General features: G+C 40.3%; 1 protein-coding gene and 1 long non-coding RNA gene across 9 annotated transcripts in view; both read right to left on the reverse strand.

Moving 5' to 3' along the window:
* The window catches only part of LOC309636632, a 505,650-nt gene that overhangs the window by 424,822 nt on the left and 58,431 nt on the right, over positions 1 to 22,397 (reverse strand). The gene's annotated exons all lie outside the window — the stretch shown is intronic.
* Positions 392 to 22,397, reverse strand: part of LRRC8D (leucine rich repeat containing 8 VRAC subunit D) — a 108,937-nt gene continuing 86,931 nt past the window's right edge. For all 8 annotated transcript variants that reach the window (XM_082476770.1, XM_082476767.1, XM_082476769.1 and 5 more), the window contains one exon: positions 392 to 3,676. In XM_082476770.1, the coding sequence (XP_082332896.1) occupies positions 1,098 to 3,674 (2,577 nt within the window). In that variant the 5' untranslated portion in view covers positions 3,675 to 3,676 and the 3' untranslated portion in view covers positions 392 to 1,097. The remainder of the gene's footprint in view (positions 3,677 to 22,397) is intronic.

A 22,397-nucleotide genomic window follows, 5' to 3' on the forward strand; every position in this document is an offset into this window, starting at 1 on the left:
ATAAAGAAGGAAAAACTATCATCCGAAAAGTACATTCTGCCAGCATTTCCCCGGACATGACCCCTCCTAGCTGCAGACAAACACAGGAAGTACAGCCTGTCACTAAAATGAATAGAGATATAGTCAGTTTTCCAACTCAATGAACTACAAATCCTATTTTTCCCCCCACAACAGTGGAAAGGGCAAGTAATTTAATGATACTTGCTCTGAATTTGTGTTATCTTCCAAATGGTGATATACTGGAAGGATGTTAGTCATCAAGCCATTAAAATTTTTATTTTGCCTGTAATTATATTTATTTTAAAATAACATTTTCTATTTATTGGCAGCTCTATAGTAGTGATAGAAAAATGTATCATATAACCAGAACTCCAGACTACGGAAAAACAGCTATGAGTAAGGAGAGCATTCTTTTATTTTTTCTTGTTATTTATTCTTAGAAAACAAACAAACAGACAAACAAAACTCCCTCAACGATCTACACACTTTTACCGCATTCCAGGCCTTTAAGAGTGTAAAATCTATAAAATGGGATTCTCAGAAGCGGTAGCACCAGTTAAATATTATAAGAAGTGCTTATTTGAGGTGCTTGAAATTAAAACAAAAAATAAATCAGTATTTCAGCGAATCTAAATTTACAAGATTGGACCTGACGTGCCTTCAGAGGTCTGAGTTAAAGCACTATTGCACCAATTAAGCAAAGTAAATCAAGACACCTCAAAAAAAGGTGGTATAGTAAGAAAATGTCAATTTAATCATTTACTTTAGCAGGCAAGCAATTTGTAAACATTCAGTAGCGGCAGCATCCAAGTTACAAACAATTTAAAAAGAAACCAAGATTAGTGATTATAATTTTTCCTTCCCTTTCCCCAAAAGAAAAACAAAAAAAAGAAAAGATTTGGAAGTGAATGACTTAACACACTACAAACGTTGAACATTCAGTTATGTCTTCTATCAGCCTTCTATGCAGCCTCTCTGTGTTGTATTTTTAAAGGTGTATCTACTCCTAAAATGCATTATCTTGCAATAACTGGTACATGAGCATTTGCAATCTAGGAAGTTGTTCCTGCACACGGATGTGCACGTATGACCTCAGTTTAAATCCCATTTGCAAAGGGAATATTTATGTCTTGATTCAATGCTTCTTTGACTTCGAGTGGCAGGGTGTCAAAAAGGTGATCTTCCACAACAAGCCCGCTTTTCTTGAGCAGGCGACACTGGCCCAGCTGGGCTGGCAGGCGGTCCAAGCAGTTCCCTTTCAGCTCCAGCTGGGTGAGCTGGGAGAGCTGACCGATCTTCTCTGGGAGGGAGGTGATGCAGTTCTGCCCCAGATTCAAAGTCCTCAACTTAATGCATTTAAACAACTGTTTTGGTAGAACGTCCACTTTGTTCCCCGTGATATGCAAATGCTGCAGGTTCTGAAGTAATCCTATTTCTATTGGGATCATGGAAATGTTGTTGTAGCTTACATCTAAGCATCTGAGTTTCTGTAAACTAAACACTGCCACAGGTAGGGATTCGAGCTTGTTGTTAGAGAAATAAAGTGACTCCAAGTTTTTGACGTGGGTGATGGAGGGTGGAATGGTAACGATTTTATTATGCCATAATTTTAAAGAAGTCAGTCGTTTTAAATGCTGGAAACTGATGATTTCTTCAATTGTGCGTATGTTATTTGACTTTAAATCTAGTTCCTGTAAATTAGAGAGGCTGAAAATAGCATGTGGAATTCTCTCTAGCTCACAGTTCTGGAGTTCGAGCTCGGCGACATTCATCATCTTCTTAAGGCTGTTCAGTACCAAGAGTTTAGTGCCGTCATTATGAACGACTAACCTGGTGAGATGTGGAGCCACATCTGTAATGTTGGAGGGGACTTTGGTCAGATTGCTCTTCACGTGGAGAATCTTAAGGTGCCGCAACTCTCGGAGAGATTCAAGTCCTATCATCTTATTGTTTTCAGAGTTCAAGTTGCCTATCAAGTACAGCTCGCGAAGGTTTTTGAGCAGATACACCCAGGCGGGAATTTCTGCCACGTCAGTGAACTTCACGTGAAGGCATCTCAAGTGATCACGGAGAAAGCTAAAAGCAGTCTGTTCCACTTTTGCAGGGCAGTGGCAGAGGTGAAGCTCTTGGAGATTAGTCATCTGAGAAATCTTAGCAGGAATTTTAGCTTCTGGAATCAGCTCGAGTTTTAGCACATCCAGGTCTGTGAGGTCGAAGACAGCATCGGGCACACCTGAGAGCATAAACAGATGCAGCTCCTGCTTGTCCTGGGCGTTGCGTGACACGTGCTGCCTCAGTTTTTCAAATGTCCACTCGTGGTTCAAACTAATTTCCCTCAGTTTATTTTCACTGACTTCTGACAAGAACACCCCGAAACGCTTGGAATAGAGCTGGTCATACTGGTCTACCATGTGTAGAAGGAACGCAAAGTCATTTTTGACATCTGGAATGTCGCTGAAACTGCTCTCTTCTCTGACTTTTTCAAAAGAATATTCCTTCAAAGGTATCCTGAATAACCAGAAGAGAGTGTAGAGGCAGATGAAACCATAAACACAAATAATGGATATGTAACTGATGAGCAGCTTTTTCAGCATGTATGCCATGTTGTGGGTGCACTCGAACACCTCGTAACCAGTCAGGTGCTCGACTTTGGGCTTGCACACGTGTTCAAAGCTGATCGCATTGACAAAGTTTGCAGTGTAGCAGAGAATAAAAATGAACTTGGCTGTTTTGATAACTGTTTGGACCACATAGAGTTTATAGATCAAGTCACTGTCTTCCACGTGAGCACGGAACTTCCTCACTTTCTCAAACAGGGCTTTGGCCTGTTCCCCGTCCTTTTTGTCCAGGATGGTCATGCTGGGGACTTCAATCACGGGCTTTTCAGCTGAAAACTTGAGGCCGGTTTTGCTGATCATCGGGGTGCTGGCGCTGGGGCTCCCTTCATCACTGCTGGTAGATACGTGCTTTGGTAGAGTCTGGGCACCTGTTATTCTCTGCTTGTTTTCCTCCGAGTCTTCGCATGCTGTCTCAGACAACGCTTTAGTAGTCCAAGGAGATTCAAAGCACTTTCCTAATATTGAAACGAAATGTTCTACTTTTGAGCATGTTTTGGGATATTTGAACCAAAAGTTGCTACTGACCATGAGAATAATAGTATGTATAAGAGCAAGGTACGGAAAGTACTTAGAATACCACGGAAGGGCCAGATGGTAACACATCTGATTAATAAATACATATTGCTGAAAATCCAAGTTTGTTTTTCGGCCTCCTGGGTCTTTCTTCTCTTTCTTTGCCTCCTGATTTGGAACCGTGGAATCTGTGTGAGGATATGTGGCTCTGAGAGGTATGTCAGGTGTCACAGCAGATGCGCCAAAGGAAATCTCATTTGTCATCCGCCCATCTTGGTCTTGGTCTGTGGCTGACTCCATCTTCGGGATGTTGGTGGTAACGTCGGCACTTCCTGGTGGCGTGTGTGCCTTTGAATTTACAGGAGACGGCAATACTGGCAAGCAGACCACCTGATCTTTGGTAAGTTGCATGGTTCCTGCAAAGATGGCTACCATCAACATAACGACAGCCAAGTAATCCATAAACACATCCCACCATGGTTTCAGGATTCGGTAAGTCGGTTGAATGTCATTAAGCGAAGCAACTTCCGCAAGGGTAAACATTCCTAGAAAACAGGTAAACAAAAGACATTATGACACATGCAAGTGAAAACATTAAATGAGAAAATGCTTTCTTTTTCTAGTTTTTTCTTCCAGTTTCTCCAACCAGCCATTCTCCCTTGCGTTCTGCTCCTCCGATGCATTGTTTCCTCTACCTGGAATACTTCCTCCTCACCCCCCTTCATGAGGCTATCAGGTTTCTGTTGCCTTTCCCAGGAAGCCCTCCCTGATCCCTAGTCTGGGTGAGGTGCTTCTCTGATGTGCTCCCACAGGACTCTGTACCTCTATCCATCACAGCCCTTATCACACTGGCAGAACCAACTGTTCACTTGTCTGATTCCCCATAAGATTATAAGTTCCATGGGGACACGGATCATGTCCATTTTCCTTACTGCTATACAGCCAATGCCTGAAACACAGCTGATGCTCAATCAGTGAAACACTGTACGGGTTCTTGATCATCACCTTTATCACCATCATCATAATCAACATCAAAATTCCTCAGGAACATTTATTCACGGTCTACATACTGTATTGGGCAGAAGAGCATTTTATTAAACTTAGTTGCCACCACAAGCAACCTGGACCCAAGCAAGAATAAAAACTCTAAGCCAGTCCTCAACATAAAAAGTTAAAGGACCACACAGCAAAGAAACTGTGGGATTCTTGTAACCAGTGACATTTTGCAGCTGTCATAGTGTCAATGGTAGTTTTCCAGCACATTGTACTTGGGACAGGTTTTGATCCCAGGAGAGAGAAGAGGAGGCTGATTACTTTCCTAGAGGAGGAAGAACAGGTAAAAAAGGTGGGGGGCAGAGAACACAGCAGTAGAGTACTGTAATGTCACACTGACCCTGAATGGTCACCATCTCGGCCCAGCACATCCCCCTTCAAGGGCAATAATACCCGAACAATCAACACCAGCACGCAACGACTCCAGCCTCAGATGGCTTTTCTCTTCCAGCATGCAGTCCACGCTGCCACTCCCCAACAAGGGTTTTGGGCCCCTGCCGTTTCCCCCAGCCCATTTCCTTTTTTTTCTTTCTGTTGAACTCTGACATATTCTTCAGGTCCCAGCTCAAGCACTACCTCTTTCTCAAGCTCCTATCATACTGTCTAAAAATAATCTATTTCCAGTGTTAGTCTCTTCAACTAGCACTTGAGCTCCTCCTGGGTAGAGATATGTCTTATTCACCTTTGTATCTACCGTGCCCTATTCTCTCCCCTTAGGAACAGAGAAGGCATTGAGCAATAATGATGATGATGATGATGATGATGATGGTAGCAGCTATCATTTGTCATCTTCCCTCCATATACCAAGCACCGTACCAGGAGCTTTGCCATCTGATACAATCTCCTGTTTTTGTACACAGCACATTCCTGAAAATGAATGTATTAAAGTTGAGGTTTTGGGGGCTGAGGGAATGGTTCTATTTCCAAAATGCTACACCATCTTATAATATCCACCAGAACTCCTAAAATTAAAAAGGCAGGTATGTGATGTGAGGATGTGGAACAATTAGAACACTTAAACACTGCTGGTGGGAGTGTGAATTCATATAACTGTGTTGGGAAATTTTTGCTTTAATATCTACCAAAACTGAATATATGAAAACTCTATTGCCCAGCAATCCCACTACTAAGTATATACCCATGAGAAATACATATACTCATCAAAAGATGTGAACAAGAACATTCACAGCAGCACTCTTTGCAACAGCCCTAAACTGGAAGCTATCCAAATGCCCATTAGCACTAGAACGGAAAAATGAAATGTGGTATATTTACAAAGTGGAACATCAGGCAGCAACGAGAATGAATGATCTGGTTACAAGGGCATATTCAGTTCATAAAACGTGATCTGTACACTTAAGGCTATGTGTCTTTTTCGTATGCATGCTTCAACTTCAATATGGAGTTTCAAAAAGAAATGGTAAAAGAAGCTGTAGCAGAAACAGCTGCCCTAGGAATGTGCTGGGACACGAGACTGAGGCTTTGCCTCACCCCTGTCCCAAGGCACACCCAGGCTGGCTGGGGTCAAAGGCCAGGCGAACCCGTAACGTTTTCTGGCAGCCTCCCCTTGCTGTCCAGCTTCCCGGCTTGAGAGAAAGGGCCTGCTCTCCCTGGGGTACAATCTGCCACAGAAAAGAGGGTGCAGGGGTATGAATATACAATGTACAAAAGCTCTGGCTGGTAACAGTTGAACGTATACAGACAGAACACAAGTGGAACACTGCTTGAATTCCATCTAACCTTCACAACATTACTCTAAGTTGCCAAAGTGTTATTACCTCCCCTTGACAAGTAAAGAAATAGGCTCACAGGAGTTAAGTTGTGGAAGTCAAATAATTAGTGGTGGAGTCTGGATTTAGAACCTCATTTAAGGCCAAACCACCTGTTCTTTCTACCAGATTCTATCGTCTCTTTTCTTTACTTCTCATGTTTGCAGTGCTTTACAGTTTGCAAGCTACTTTTCCATAAAATATCTCAACTGATTCTCACAATAACCCAGTGAACTAAGCATTACTATTGCCCAAGGATATGAGGAAACCTGAGGCACAAAAATCTTAAATGACCTTCCCGAGCCAATTAAGTGACAGAGCTAACAGAATCTTTCATCTTCAAACCTCTTTCTCTATCACGCTGTCATCCAATGACTGTGCTGTTGGCTAAGGCTTGGCTGTTGAAGGAAAGACCTTCTCACTGTTGTCCTTGGCTTTGAAGAGACAGAGGAGTGAAATTATGTAATCATCACCTTCCCTAAAAACAACCTTTTATGACACTGACTCAGAATTCAAGAAAACCACAAGTCAGGCACCATGGAGGAGAAGAAAGAAATGGCCCATCAAGGAGCTCCTGGTCTAATGGGGGATGACAAGCAATAAGTGTGCTATTACAACATGGTAAGAAAACTGCTGACCTGGTTAATGCAAGGTATAGGAGAGGCACAGGACAGGGAAAACTCACATTTGCATTTGGTAAGTGGGAGGATTTCACAAAGATCTGGTTGTTCAGGTGAGACTGGAAGGATGGGGGCTGCCATGGGGTGGTGGGCAGGGGAGGGAAGATAATTTTGGGAGAAGAAATGGCAAGTCAATGACATAGACACATGGGAGAAATCATGTTATAGAAACTACAAATAACTCTAATGTCATTCTATTATTAGTCTAGTATGCCCCTGAATAGATATCACATTTAATGGGTAAGCCAAGAGATGGAAACCAAGGCATAGATGGTTTAAATGCAGTTATAAGGAAGTGCCTGGGCCATAAGGCAGGAAACCAGTACTTTCCTGCAATGTCAGCCACCGGCTAGCTCTTATCTCGAACATAGGACTTCAATTAATGTGTCCGTTCTCCTATTTCACCTATCAAAAACTGGGTGCAGAACTGGGAGTGTTTCAACCACTAACTGAATTAAAGATGCAGTGGCACTTTGAAAATAAAAGTTGCTTTTCATATATTGTGTATGTGTGTGTGTACAAAGGACGTTAAATACATATTCGTATAATATAGTGTATTAAGTCTATTATGATCCTCAGGTGACTTTCTAATCTAAAAGTCAAGTCAATGAGAGAGGAGATCGTACCTAGTTATCTTGAGGCTTGATCTCCTTAGTGAGTCAGGACTCAGAATGGCTATAAATGGTTATTAGGGGATTTTTTTTTTTTAACCTGAGGAAGGCACATTAATAAGTACTAACTGCATACATGCTTTGGGCTCTCCTTTATAATATGTCTGTTGCAAAGAACTTAAAGAATTACATTATAAGGAAGTGGATTTCACATTCCAAGACTTCTCCATGGCACGTATGAAAATCAGCTTAATATTCCTGTAAGCAAACATTTCTCATGGAAGTTTAGGAAGCTTTTTGTACTAGAACTGAAAGGGGAATGTTACTGGACTTTGGTTGGACAAAGATAAATCAGAAAATAACAAAGAATGGAGCTATATTATTTTATGATATGTGATTCTGTTTCTTATCTTACGGCCAATAATAATGGAATAAACCAATAACCAATAGTCAGGTTCAGAACAACCCTGAACCTGACAACCTGTGAATATACTAAAAAACATTGAATTGTACACCTTAAATAGGTGAATTGTATGGTATATGAACTGTATCCCGGTAAAACTATTAAAATTTAGAAGCTAGACCTCAATCTTTGTTAACTTTATTGCCTAAACTGACTCTCAACAGAAATAGGAAAGTGAAAGTAGATAAGATTATAGCCTAATTGTAGATACTCATGCTAGACTATGTACATTCTAAGTTCAAACATGTTTTTAGATGGCTGCTATGTTATTATGATTGAATTGAACTGGTTCTGGAGAAAAATCTTTAGCATTTTACTTATCCTCTCTAAACATCCATGCCTCACCTATAACATCTTGATATCAACACCTCTCAGGGTCATGTGGGTCATGTAGTGGAAATACCAGTTCAGGGTCTGACACAAAGTAAGCCCCCAAAGATGTTTGCTAAATCTGAATGCAGAAAAAGAATCATTAAGGTGAAAGCAAGCCCATCTTAATCAGTCTTTAACTGAAAATGACTGGGCCAATTTCTTGAATTTTGAACTAGCATGTCGCACTATGTACACAGAATTCATTCTGTAATAAATGATTGACAATAAAACTTTGCATTCAGTTTCATTTATTCATTCAAAAACATTTCAATTAAAATTTCTTATATTAGGAGGTGGCATATTATACTAGAAAGAGCACAACTTTGATGCCAAAGAGACCAGGATTCAAATCTTGCTCTTTTTTCCTGTTTATTAGCAGTGTAACCGTCGTAGTGTTTGCTGGAAAACTTACATTAATGAGATTATTATTAGCATACAGAAAAAGTCTAGCATTAAAACAGAAAAATATGATCACCTAGGGCTTCCCTGGTGGCGCAGCGGTTAAGAATCCGCCTGCCAATGCAGTGAACACAGGTTCGAGCCCTGGTCCGGGAAGATCCCACATGCCATGGAGCAACTAAGCCCATGCCCCACAACTACTGAGCCTGTGCTCTAGATGCCGTGAGCCACAACTACGGAGCCTGCGAGCCACAACTACTGAAGCCCACGCACCTAGAGCCCGTGCTCCGCAACAAGAGAAGCCACCACAATGAGAAGCCCGCACACCGCAACGAAGAGTAGCCCCCGCTCGCCGCAACCAGAGAAAGCCCGCGCACAGCAACGAAGACCCAACGCAGCCAAAAATAAATAAATAAATAAATACATTTATTAAAAAAAAAAAAAAAAAGATCACCTAATTTAAAACTTAAAAAACTTGTCCCATCCGCACTAGGTCTTCATACCCCTATTAAAAGGAAGAAAGTCAAATGGCTTTGAAATGTCATTTAATGAAAAGAGTTTAATGTAAGAAGAAGCAAATAGCTTGATTAATCAATCTAATACATACACTTTCCACCTAGGTATGAGTTCCCTACCCAATCAAATACCAACTTTCATTTTCTTTCTACAGTGTTCTGTGAAAAAACAATCAGCCTTCTTGGTCAAACTGGGAAAATGGGAGAACACCCAAGAGACTGGTGAGGATCAAATTCTCAAACCTTTCATGGAAATAAGTAAAAGGAAAACAAATTAAAGTTCATAAAGAGGTAATAAGCTACACCCTCACTACGAATAACCCTTCCTCAACACCCAGCATACCCTAGTGCATGAATGCACACACACCATACCCAATTCAGGTACCTAAGATTCATATGGTTAAAGAAAATAAATGCTTCACATATAGAATGAGAAGGAATGATTCAGTTTTTTCCAACAGAGCTCTGTATTACTGGTATTAGATAAGTGTTAACAGTTATGGATTACAATTATACAAGATACTCTATAGTTGATATAATTCTGTATACAAATAAAAAACAATTTACTAGAGTTACTCCCTCTTAAAGATTATGATAAGAAATGATACTTTTAAAAGTAGTTTTCTTCTAACACTACTTTGGTTTAGATACCTCAAAAATAACTGAAAAAAATATTTAAAGAAAAAAATTCCAGAGTTTTCAGGAAACTTCTTATATAAACCCTATCAAAATCAGATTCCACACTGGGCAAAACCCATCCATTTAACGCCTGGAAGTAGAGGACTATAAAAATTTCAGAACTTGTTAACTATAAAAAGAACTTTACACAAAGTATACTTTAGTACCTACATTTTAGTACCTATTGGGGGTTTTTCTCTAGAGTACTGCTATTCACAGTGAAAATTTACTTCAAAGCTCAAAGCTGAGAAATATAACTCTAAATACACTTTAGTAGACGTAAGGCAAAATATCTTAGGAAATATAACAAATGAGTTATATTTATATATAACAAACAAATTTATATATAACAAATGTGAACTTTTTTGCTTTTTCTTGTAGCTTTTAATTCTAAAAGTCAAGCCCCATCTTTGAGAGCTAGAAATGAGATATTATTCATGGAACAATACGGAAAAGCCTCTAAATCAAGGGCTTCCACATTTTATTCCACACAACATCAGAGTCTCTTCTACAAGTTAGCACTAGCGTTCCCTTAACCACAAACTCAGGCCAAGAGAATTTCAGAAATGCTTCAGGACCTACAGGACTCTCTTAATATACCCTCTACTAGAAACTTCATTTTATTCAACAAATATTTGTGGAGTATACTCTGTGTGCTGGATATAGATCCTAGAGATAAAAAGGGGAATAATAATAATAATAAAGTAGCTGTCCTGACTGAGAAAGCAGCCTGGAGTAAATACAAACAGAAAAAAAGAGATAATGGGCAAATGGTTGACTAGCCCCTAAAAAGAGAGCCAGCAGCTAATGGATCTTAATAAGGGATCCAGAGAAAGCCATCCCAAGATCAGAACTAAGTGTCTGGTCAAACCTTTATAATCATAATTTCACCCAGTTTACTAGGCAGCCAGTGGGATTTCTAAGGGGAGCTTTATTTGCATTTCTGCTGCTTCTTTCCATCTGTAAGATAGAAACTTAGACCCAAAATGACCATTTTCCTTTTAAGGGCACTCACCTTCAATCTTGTTTCTCTAGAGTATGTCCGGCACATGCCTGAAACTGGGCTAAGGGAAGTGAACTAGGATGGAGCTCCCTGAAACCCTAGCAGCTTTCCATGGTCCTGGGAAGTCTGCCACATTCTCTTCCAGCTGTCTTTGGGACAGAATGCCCCTCTGATGACAAACCCATGGATATCTGCTCTGGATATGGACAGCTGGGAGCCTAGCGGGTTTTATTCCTGGCTTGGTAAAGACTGCTAGAAAGCATGTGAGTACCTTGCCCCGGTGCTCTACTTACTAACTCTCAAAACACTTCTTGAAGTTAGGAAAAGATACTCAGACATTGATACAGTGTACCTTGGATAGGTAGCTTATTTAGTTACAAAAGGCTACTTGGCAGTTTATTAGGACCTTAGCCATCAGTACTAAAAACGTATGCAGAGTTAGACAATGGTTGCTCATGACCCTTCTGAACTGGGAGCTCCATCAGTCTGGCTAGTTCCCTTTCTCCCTCCAGCTGGGTTTGAATCCCTAACCTAAAGGGAGGAGAGTTTCTTGCATCTGCATGTCCCCAGGGCATGGCACAGGACAGGCGCTTAATAAATGTCTGTAACTGAATGAATCACGCAGCCCTGTAACAGCATTCTAGGAGAGGGCTCAGAAGGCACTGAACCTGGGAGCCAAATGCTGTCACTATTAATTACAGTGACACATAAGGTCACTATTAATTATGCCAAAGTCAAAATGACCAGTTCTGACAGGCGTCCTTCAATGTCCAGATGGACAGTAGTACACAATTCTTTGGAACAGGTTATTCTGAAGGTAACTCATTCTGATAGACCATCTGCATGCAGGTTGGCTCATAATTAAACATTTTACAGGAAAACAAAAAGACAAAGGTAAATTTGGGCACACCTTGACCAGGACAGAAGACTGAGATCTGATTCCTGATGGAGAGCAGGTGACAAGCCAGTGTGAACTCTAGGGCAGAGGCAAATGAGCACCAATTAAACACACAGCCAGGTGATGTAAAAGGCCAGAGAAGAAGAAGCGCCAGAGAGGCAAACTCACTGAGATAATGAAGCTGCCAGAGCCTCAGGCCTTCCTTCTCCTTGTCCGCACGGGAGTTTGCTGCCCTTCCCCCTGGGCAATGGATGCAGAAGTTCTGACTGTATCTCACTGTGCACACACACAGTTTACTGGAGTCGATAAACACTTAAATCAGAAAACCGTGTCAAAGTGTTGAGCAAGTGCCCAGAACGGTAAGTGCTTAATAAGATTAGCCACTGTTATTATTCACTGTGTTGAATAAGCTGTTTTATAGAAAGAACCCTATACAAATACATCTTTACTACTAGTTGTGAAAAGAAGTTTGTCTTTCATGATTACTGATATAAAGAGCCATGGAATCCAGATGTTCTCCACTTCGCTTTGGCTTTCAAGAAATGTGGCTAAATTTTATATATGCATTATAAACATTAACTCTTAGCCTGAGTCTTCATTTAATTATTCACTTACTCATCCCTCCATCCATGAAATATATACTGTATACTCAAGTATTAAGATGATGCACATTCCTGGAGAAAACTTGAGCAAATTCAGGCCTATTTCCTTTCTCACAGAGAGAAATGTTCCTGTAACTGGATATAGAAAATGGTCAACTGAGAAGAACCACCAAGAAGAGGAACAGGCAGAGGCAGATTTGCTGTGCAGTGAAAACTCAAGCTTCAGGACACCTTCCTTCCACAGGCCCCTTTCAAGGCCCTGCACCTACTTTTATGGCTCTAACTTGGTGTTCTTTTTCTTAAAGAGGGCTCCTCCCCCAATTTCAGATTCCAGAAAACCCAGACCTTCCCTGCTTGCCTGGGATTATGAAGGCGGATAACACGGGACTTTCCGCCAGTCAGTAAGACTGAGAAGGAAGTCAGGACTGACGTGAGGGGTGAAGAAAGAGTGCACGGTGGGCTGGACCAGAACATTCAAAGGCCGTATGGAGAGAGAGGGAGAGCAGAAAACACTGAAGAACTGAAAGAAGGTCAGTGGCCTGGAGCTTGGGGAGTGAGAGGAACGGGCGGCAGGAGATGAGGAAGTGTGAGCGTTTCTGATGGCATCAACCTAAGGGCAGTGGGAAGCCAATGATGTGTTTTTAGTGGAGGGGGGAGGTGGGTTAAGTCAGATTTGTGTCTCTGAAAAGATTACTGTAGGCCTAGTGTACAGGTCAGTGAGGGAAGATGTGAGATGAAGAAGGCAGCTACCGCATTGCTCTGGGCAAAGGACGGAGGGAAACACTAGGCTGTGACTGATGGAGAACTAAGTGAGTAAAATGGGTGGATTTGTGAGCTAACAGGCCAAAGAAATAACAGGACTCAATGGACTGGATGGGGAGGATGAAGGAGAGAAAGGTGTCAAGGTTGACTCCTAGATTTCTTTTAATTCTCCACTTACTGTTCCATACCCTTCTTCTTTTACACTCATTTACATCGTGTTATTGTAACTAAATCTTTTTTCATAAGCCCTTCAAATCCTTTTTTTTCCCCTCATACATCTTCCAGAATCCTTTATTCTTTTCTTTTTCTTCAAGTCCTTTTAAAAAGTAGGTAGGTTATATATAATAAATGAAAAGAAATATAAGCCCTCACATGCTTGGCCATGAAATCTATAAGCTCAGATAGTTCGAAAAACATTACTTTAGTGTTATCAACATACAGATGATTGACAGCTATCTTTTTGTAATACTTCTGGGGTGAAGCACAATTTTAAAACCCCAAATAGTCTGCCTTCATCTATATTTGGAGAACACATACATACGATGTATTTCACTGAACATTATGTGCAACATAATCAAAAGGGAGCCAGCATATAATACCGTAAGAATCCTACCCGTGATCAAAGCCTGTGATTATTCATGCTAATAAAATCTGGTTTCTGGGAAAAACTATACAGAACAGTAAAAAAACAAAAATAAAAACCCTTTATTATACCTTTTAATGGAGACAGGGGAAGGCAGCATAGTTTCATTCTTCACTGTGCTTTCTTTAGGTCAATATTAAAATAAGTTTACATTTTATAAGTAAACAATAGCCAAACAGCAGGGTAGCAATAAAGGTGGAGCAAAGGTATAAGGGGTGATAGTATGAGAACAAAACCAAATATTTTAAACGTGTACAAAGATAATCAAGAAATAGTGTAATTTATGCGCAAATAATCTAGAGTCTTCTTTTTCTGAGCTAATAATTTAAAATGGAATTCAATTCTTAACAAGTTGGTAGCATAACGGATAAGAACGTGGCTTAAGGAGCTAGCCTGCCTGAGATTTCATCCCATCTCCACCTCTTACCAATTCAACTGTAAAACAGGAACACAAATAATGTCTCACATCACTTGCTGTGTAAACTTGGGCCTTTGTTTTCCTTATCAGTGAAATGGGGATAAAATACCACTGTGACAAGATATGCAAATCACCCAGTATAACGTTAAGCACATAGCAGGATGTTCCCACACTAAGTACTCTCCAAAATTGGCCCTAGATGTCCAAAAAATTGGGGAAGGTGGGAAACCTTGAGGAAAACCCAGGATTGAAATGTGGTGGCAACAGGGAGGAAAAAGGACCATGAAGGCTTTGAGGGTGAAAAAAAAATTAATGAAGAAAAGAGAGAAAAGAAAATCAAGAAAACTAAGATAAGGAGGAGCTGACTTCAAGAGAAAAAAGGTATAAATCAAATACTGCAGAGATAAAGGACAATCAAAACTCTTAAAAATCATTAATGACCTTTGATAACATAATCTCTATTATAGTGTAATTCATTATCAACATTAGAAACCATCATAGAGTTGACTAAAAATGACCCCAAAGGGTTAGCCTTTTAGAGGAATGCAAACAAAGCCTTATTTTAGAATTAGTCATGATAAATTGGTAAACTTGGTGGAATATCACTTTTGTTCTATTTCAAAGGAATGTTTATTCATATTCAATTTTCTTAATCTTGTTTCTAAGGACTTAGCATCTATTTGTGTAACTCTTGTGAAAATTACAAATGATCTTTAGAAAAGCAGGTCTGATAGGACGTTTAACTGGAAGACTTTCACTAGCTAAGATGTGCATGGAATTCATGCTCTTCTCCTTTTCCCCAAATTATAACAAACTAATGGAGCTGTAACAGAGAGCCACAGTCATGATGTTATAATTTATAACACTTCCCCCATTTATAAAGAATTAGTGAAGCTATAAAATGGAATCACAATTGAGCAGTCCACAGTTTGTAAAAAATCCCTAAACCTTTTGAATTGGGAAGGTACGTAATTTCTTTACATATCACTTTAATTATAAAAATACATAATTTCTAATTTAGTATGCTGTAAGTTATTTCAGATGAGTTGCTTCTTTGAAGATTACATGAAGATCTTTGACTTTGGAGATTTTGGGATATTTACTTTCTGCTAAAGCATGACATCTATTTAACTCTGAAAAAACGGCCCAAGGTAACATTTTTGCAAAAATGTGTTACATGCTTGAGTGCCAATGGTGCCAATGTATTTATTTAAGTATCTACTATTCTAATTGTAGAGATCATTAATGGCGCTTCCCAGCCCAGTTCATGTCGTGACCCACAGAGAAGAGGACATTTTTACATGCCTTTGGGTAAACTTAAGAGGGTGAACACAGTCAGGCCCAAGGCTTTCAGCTGATGAATGAACTGATATTTCAGCCATCTGGTACCCATTCCTAGAACACTCACTGGGAATTCCAGACTAAAGTATCAGATATTGGATGTAAACTAAGGTCTAAATCTTCTAAGTGACAGAATTTATCCTTCTGAGGTATGATCATTTTTGGAGCAATTAAATCTCATCTTCCTTTCTTTCTCATGAGAGCCAAAACAGTAAAAACAAATCATTATAACCAAGAAACAACTGGCTCATTTGTATAATTTTTACATGCAACACATGAGAACTATAATCATACTGCCTCCTGTCTTGATGGACCAGTCTCACTAGGTAGAGGCTGCCAATGTTAAGATTGAGAGTGGCTGTTCAATCATTCATCGATTCATTCTCAAACACTATACATTGTGTTAGGTATTAGGGATTTGTAGTTGAAGATAACTTATCTTGCCCATCAGAGACTTCAGAAAACCTTTGCTGTCATGAAGCCATCAAGTTCATACCATTTATATTTTCAACAAATAATTGCTTTAGGTGATGTGATAGTTGCTGAGAATATACATAATGGAACAAGACAGATACAGTCCTTGTGTTCCCAGAGCTTAAAGATCTGTCCATGCCTACCTTAGGTATTCTGGAAAAGATGAAGCATGAACCACTACACCATTCTGCCCAGAATTATTTAGGGTAAACAGCCCTAAAAATGACATCAAAGTAAGTATATGACTGTCAAGAAAACTGTGATAGCTGAGACCAGCTATATGCAACATAAGTAAACATATAATTCACCTTCTGAACTGGAAAACTCTTGATAGTGACAAATGCTAAACAAGGTGCGATGCCAGGCTATGGTATAACTGGGACTCTCCCAGGAAAACCAGGAGTTGTTGTCACCCTAAGTATGGGCCACATGGGCTAGAAATATCTGATGCCGTTATGTAAGGCATGTATAAACAAGTCTAGATCTTCTTTAGACAAATAATCTGTAGATACATCCTAACTTTGCTATTTCGCACTACAGTCAATTCAAAGTAGTTGATGTCTCATGATAGTCTTTACTACTTTACGAATGGAGACTGACCTTTTATCATGGTAGCATGTTACGTATTACAACTACTTTCTAATAAGAGATCTAGAATTGAAAAAAAAAGGAAAAGAAATAGACACAAACCATCTAAACAGCATTTCTTACACTTTTCCCCAATAGGATATAGTAGAAAATGATAATATTTGTACTGTACAAAGTGGACAAATGCTGAAGCTGCTCCCAGATGGAGTGCTCTGCATTGTGGGCTAAGAGGATCTGTATTTCGGCAAACAGGTACTTATGCTGTTACCTGTGTGCCAAGCCACACCAGCTGAGAAACGGATCCAATATGCAACACATTGATAGGTGATGTTTACTTACACATCTGAGAGTGAAGAATACAAGATGGCAGGATGAATGATAACACCACTGGGAAAGAATATGTCAACATTACCTTTGAGAAAGTGTTCTGAAGATGGTGATAAAATGTTACCAAAAGTTGTACTAAATATGAAAATATAAATGGCGAGTGTAGAGGGAAATTCCACGCTATGAGCATTACTCTGTATATCTGCTCATGTATCAGGTGCCACCAATTTTTACCACAGATGCATTAGTTGAGGATAAGAGCTACAAAGTGCCCTTTTCATTCATATATTCTTAACCCTGAATAACATATTTTTTTTTTTTTTGGAAGGGGAAGGAAAAACAGTAGAAGGTGTCGAACGAATCCTATAACTTACATATTGTGAAACTGCCGAAACCTTCCAGAGTAGGTCCAGATGAGTTTTTCCAAAAAAAAATCACTCATCTTCTGCCAGTTTGACTTTTTAATCAACATAGTTCTTTCTTTCTGTGATAAAGACAACTAAGTATCTTCTCGAAACCATTCTCCCCTTCTACTTTTTGGTAACAGACACTCAGTTTACCTGGGTGCACTGCGGCCAACTAGAGATAACATTTCCGAGCCTCATTTGCAACCAGCGATGGCCATGTGACTAAGCTGGGCAAACAGGCTGTGAGAAGAAGTGACTGTTCACTTCCTGGTAACCGCCACATAGACAAGGCTACTGGACTTGGCTTTCCTTTTCCCCTCTTCCTGCTGGCGAGAAAACAGGGAAGCAGGCACAACCTCAGAAACCATGTGTTCACGGCAGAGCTGCCCCTGCCAGCCCTCGGCTGCTCACACCTGGGTTGTTATATGAGAAGGAAATATCTATCTTATTTAAACCATTCTACTAGAGGTCTCTGATAGAGCGATATAGCAGGTACCACAATTAATCAATTTCAAATTACTAAAAAATGCCTCTTAAATAAAAGCATCTAGAAATAGAAAGATTTGGATAGACTCACTCGTGAGTACTCCTTTGTGGTTTCCCAGAACACAAAGGGGTGGGGGATTCTGCAGGAGTAGGGCTCAAGGAATGTGCAACCCTGTCAGATCCAAATTAGAAAGGGACAATAAGGAACCCCTGAAGGGTCTGAACAAAGCGAGCAATGAGAGCAGCATTCCAGCTGAGAAAGAATTCTATCCAGAGTATGCAAGGGGAACCAGAGGGAGGAAAGACTGGAGGAAGGGAAATGAGAAAGTTTTACTAGTCAAGATGATTTCCAGGTAAATGCAATTTTTCAGCGTGAAGAACTAGAATTGGTATAATAAGTTTAAGTAGAGATGTCTAGTAGTCAGCAGACCTGCATCTCAGGACTACTGAGAAGGATCTGGGATGGAATTACATTTTATGACTAATCAGTGTATGGAAAATGAGACTACCCTAGGAGCGTCCATATAGAGAAAAAGGTCAAAGAATCCTGGAGATGACTAACATTTAGGGAACAGGTAGAAGAAAAGGATTCAGCAAAGGAGAGGGAGAAGAAAGGGTCAGAGAAGGAAGAAGAGAACTCTGTCCTGGAAGCCAAAGGAGGCAAACGCTTCAAGAAGAGACTGGAAGGCAGTATCACTTATCACAAGCTCGTCAAGGAAGTTAAGGAGTAAAGAAAGTGACTGCTGGATCTGGCAGCTGAGAGTCCCCTGAGAATTTGGCCCAAGCTCTCTCCGTGAAGAAGTCAGGCCCACCGTGGGCAAGCAGGAAGTGGGAAAGGGAACATTCGCTTCTCGGAAGTTGGCTGGGGAGAAAAACAAAAGGCTGGGAAAACAGCTAGAAGAGGAGGTAGGTTTGATGGAGGGGTGTTATTTTTTAGGATGAAAAGGAGCAGGGAGTTAGAAGTTAAAAATAACAGTGAGAAAGTACAGAGATGTTTTCATATGTCTGTTTCTCATTTCGAGCATAAAGTTAAATAATATACGGTAAACACATTGCTACTGGGAGCGCTCACCCAAGTAGGTATGCGGCTATGACTACATAAAGGTATCAAGATTAAAGAATTCATAATTCTATGGAAATTCTTAAACAGAGTTTGACTATATATTGTTTGCTTTTCCCTTCAGAGAGCTGGTAAACATTAACTTTGCTAACCACCATATTATTTATCCGGTCGTAAAACTTTAAAAGGTCTTTTTGGGGAAAGTCTAACGGAAAAAAAAAAAAAGGTGCCTTACAAAAATAATTCCAAAACTCATATAACTTTGCAAAGAAAACACAGCTCATGGGCATATGACTGAGTAGCTCTGTATACGTTCAAGGATTCCAAACAGTGTCAGGCTTTCTCACCCACTGAAACTCCCTTTGAAGGTCAAGCACTGAAAGAACTCAAGTCAGATTACACTGAAAGGAAGAAGGTGGGAAAAGAAATATTTACTATTCCTAAGGAGAGTGTCAGTGACCTAAAGCAGCTTCATTTTCTTCTCTTTTCCCTGGCCGCAGTATGCAGGGGAAAAGACGAGGTGGGGAGACCATCTTTGGGTGGCAACCTCAGGCTGCATCTCACCATGCAGCACTGAGACTTCTGTAAACATACAGGAGGAGACAAGAACACCGTCCCTACTGAGTGACCAAACACTCACACACTCGAGCTCATTAAATTGTCACATCCTCCCTGAGCAGTAGTATTACTGTTCTAGTTTTACTGAGAGAAAAACTGAGGTTTAGAAAGTTTGAGTTTGACCAAGAACATGCAGCTAAAATACTGTCGACGGGGATTCAAACCCAGATCTGACTGCCCCTACCAAGCCCATAACTGCCCCCTTCAGCTTATTTTAAATTTGAGATTAGCTCAAATTAAATTCAATCCCATCCCCCACCAATTCACAAGTTATTAGAAGGAACTCTTAAGCGAAGGAGACAAAACCCAGGTGTTCAAAGGCTGCCTCACGACACAAGGAGCAAAGTCTGAAATGTGAAATTACAATTTACAGCCCGAGTGCCATTTAATAAAGAGTTTATTAGCTAATGTCTTTATCATCACAGTTTTTAAAAGCACTTGCATGGATTCCAACTAATCTGATCCTTACAAACTACTGAGAGACAAAGAAATAGTGTCAACTTCATTTTTTTGGCCAAGAAACCACTGCAACAAGGAAACAGCATGGCTGAGATTAGAACTGGAGATTTCCATAGCACCAAGTATACTAGAATGGGCCTCTAGTAAGTGTTAGAGTCTCACAATTTTACTTATCTTCAGGAGGAGATGTTAGCAAAGTCAGACCAAATATCCAGTATAAGCTTGTCTTTAAATTTAAGTCATGAAGATTTCCTTTTTATTCTGAAGTCATTTAATATAAACTGTAACTGTAATTATAAAAGTGTAAAGAAGTCACGTGGCCAGCCAGTTCCTAAATGCAACATGTACTAATTACCCACTGTGAACAGAGTACTGCCGTAGCTATGATTTCAGGACTATTAAAGGAGGGGGCCAAGGGCTTAAATCAGAGGTAAGATTCTTACTCAGTAAGGGGACTGGCTATATTCCCTATATTCTTATAATTCTACTTTGCTGAATAAATTTACTTTAGTGCTTCTGAAATGATGCCCCACTGGCACTCCTTTACACATTCTCTTTCTCTTAAATTAGGCAATAAAAAAATTGACATTAGAGAAAATATTTCTACCTATTACTTTTAGTCATGGAGTCATTGGTTACACAATCAAATCCACCAAGTTTCAGCCTGGTAATCTATACCTAATGGCGACTTTCCATGAACTATGGCATGTGAGGAGGTAGTGTGTTTCTTAAATGACTCAGATCTTTATTCACTAATAATATAACCACAAGCAGAAGAAAAACCAGACCTGAATTGCACAAGCATCATAGTAATACCACTGATACAAATTACAGGCCTCCTCTAAATGACTGTCATCAATCTCACACAGAGGTTCCCGCCCAGTAAAATCTGCATTAATTGGTTTTCTTTCTGTTGTTGAAAAACAGAGAGTGAGCCAGCTCAGGCAGCATCATGGGAATTTCAGACACACACACACACACACACATACACACACGCACACCCTTTAAAGCCCAAGTGAGTACATCTAGTTTTTAAGGAAATACTAACAAGGAACAGGTTGAGGGTATTTTCCACTGGTTTAAAAATAAAGCATTCTACCCGTTAAAAACAATAAATCTCAGAATTATAGAAACAGGAAGCAGCAGCTGGATTTATCATCCTTCATTTCCTGAGAGTGGTAGTAAGGAACTCCCCCTCGAGACTAAAGCAATGGCGGGGTTCGCCTCCTCCTGCTGGACCCACACGGCTCCCATGCTGCGGCTGCTTGCTCCAGGGCTGGCTGGCCACTTCAAAATCACCCTGCTCACTGTATCTTATAAAGCTTTCTGTGCCCAGGCCCTACATTTTGAGAAAACCAAAAAATCTGACTGGAACGTAAGCACACATAGATAACTATCCTGATCCTAGAAGAGCCTAGCTCTCGCCTCTCCTAGGCTCACTCCCGGAGGCTTTGGGGGGACACCACCACACTCTGAGCGACTCTGAGCCTTGGGCCAGGGGCTACGTCGGAAAGAGCAACATAGTGGCTGGGTTCGGGCTTCCTCCAGCCACTTGTGATTGTAGCTGAAGGACTTCGTCTCTCTCAGTCTCGTTCTCTCACGTGTGAGATGGCAATGAGACACCACCTAGTTCACAGGGGTGGGATGAACGGTAAAGGAGACTATGAGTGTGCAAATACTTTGTAAATCACACATACACAATAACAGACTAGAGGAACAGCGCTATACGTCCTTGCAGGAGGGGTTTTACCAGTTCGAAAGCTTTCACAAACATTATGGTTTCGTTTCATCCTCAAAATGATACACGGAGAAAAAGGCGGCAGTGGAGACATCCTCATCAACACTATCATGATTGTTTTAAAAATGAGCTAGTCTAGAGAAACACAATAGGAAAATTGTGTCCCAGCTCCGTAAGCGAGCATCCAAATCATCTGAAAACATTTCTGGCAGCACGTGAGTGACAAGTGCTAGACGAGGAGTCATGAAAGCTGTTCACATTTCAGGTCGGCTACTCGGGGCAAGTCCCTTAACCTCTCCAGGCAACATGATTCATCCATTTGTCACCAGACTAGTGGGAGACAAAAACAAATTAGACCTGGTTCCAGCAACTGAAGAACCCACTTGGAGGCAAGGGTGGAGGATGGAAAGAAGTGACATATAAACAGATTAACTACAAAACAGTATTTACTTAAAATATAGAGTATGAACAAAGTGCCTCGGGATCAAAAAGCAGGAAATGACTAACGTTGTCTGGGGGACTCATGGAAGAATTCATCTCATTTGTAAATTGGGAAAAGAAGGAAATCAGACGACATATTTATCAATGTCCCTTTTGTGGCTAAAACTCTGAGAAAACTAGGCCTAGAGAGATTGTTAGCAACATGAATACACAGCACAACTCCTCTTACACATCCGCTCAGAGCCCACACATCAGTGAAAATAATTTAGGTGGCTTAAGTGCTCAATAACTGTATTCTAGAAAATGATGAAAAATAAGATTTTTCAGAATATTATCCAAACACAAATCATACTTATAAGTCTGTGGAAGCTTGTGGGAGCTGCGTCTACAGTTAGCCCTATGTGTAGTAATTACAAAACTAGATCCTAGAGCCAGACTGCCTGGGTTAAACTCTTGACTTT

This window comes from Balaenoptera physalus, assembly GCF_965194825.1.
Source record: "Balaenoptera physalus genome assembly, chromosome: 1".
Classification (NCBI taxonomy): Eukaryota; Metazoa; Chordata; class Mammalia; order Artiodactyla; family Balaenopteridae; genus Balaenoptera; species Balaenoptera physalus.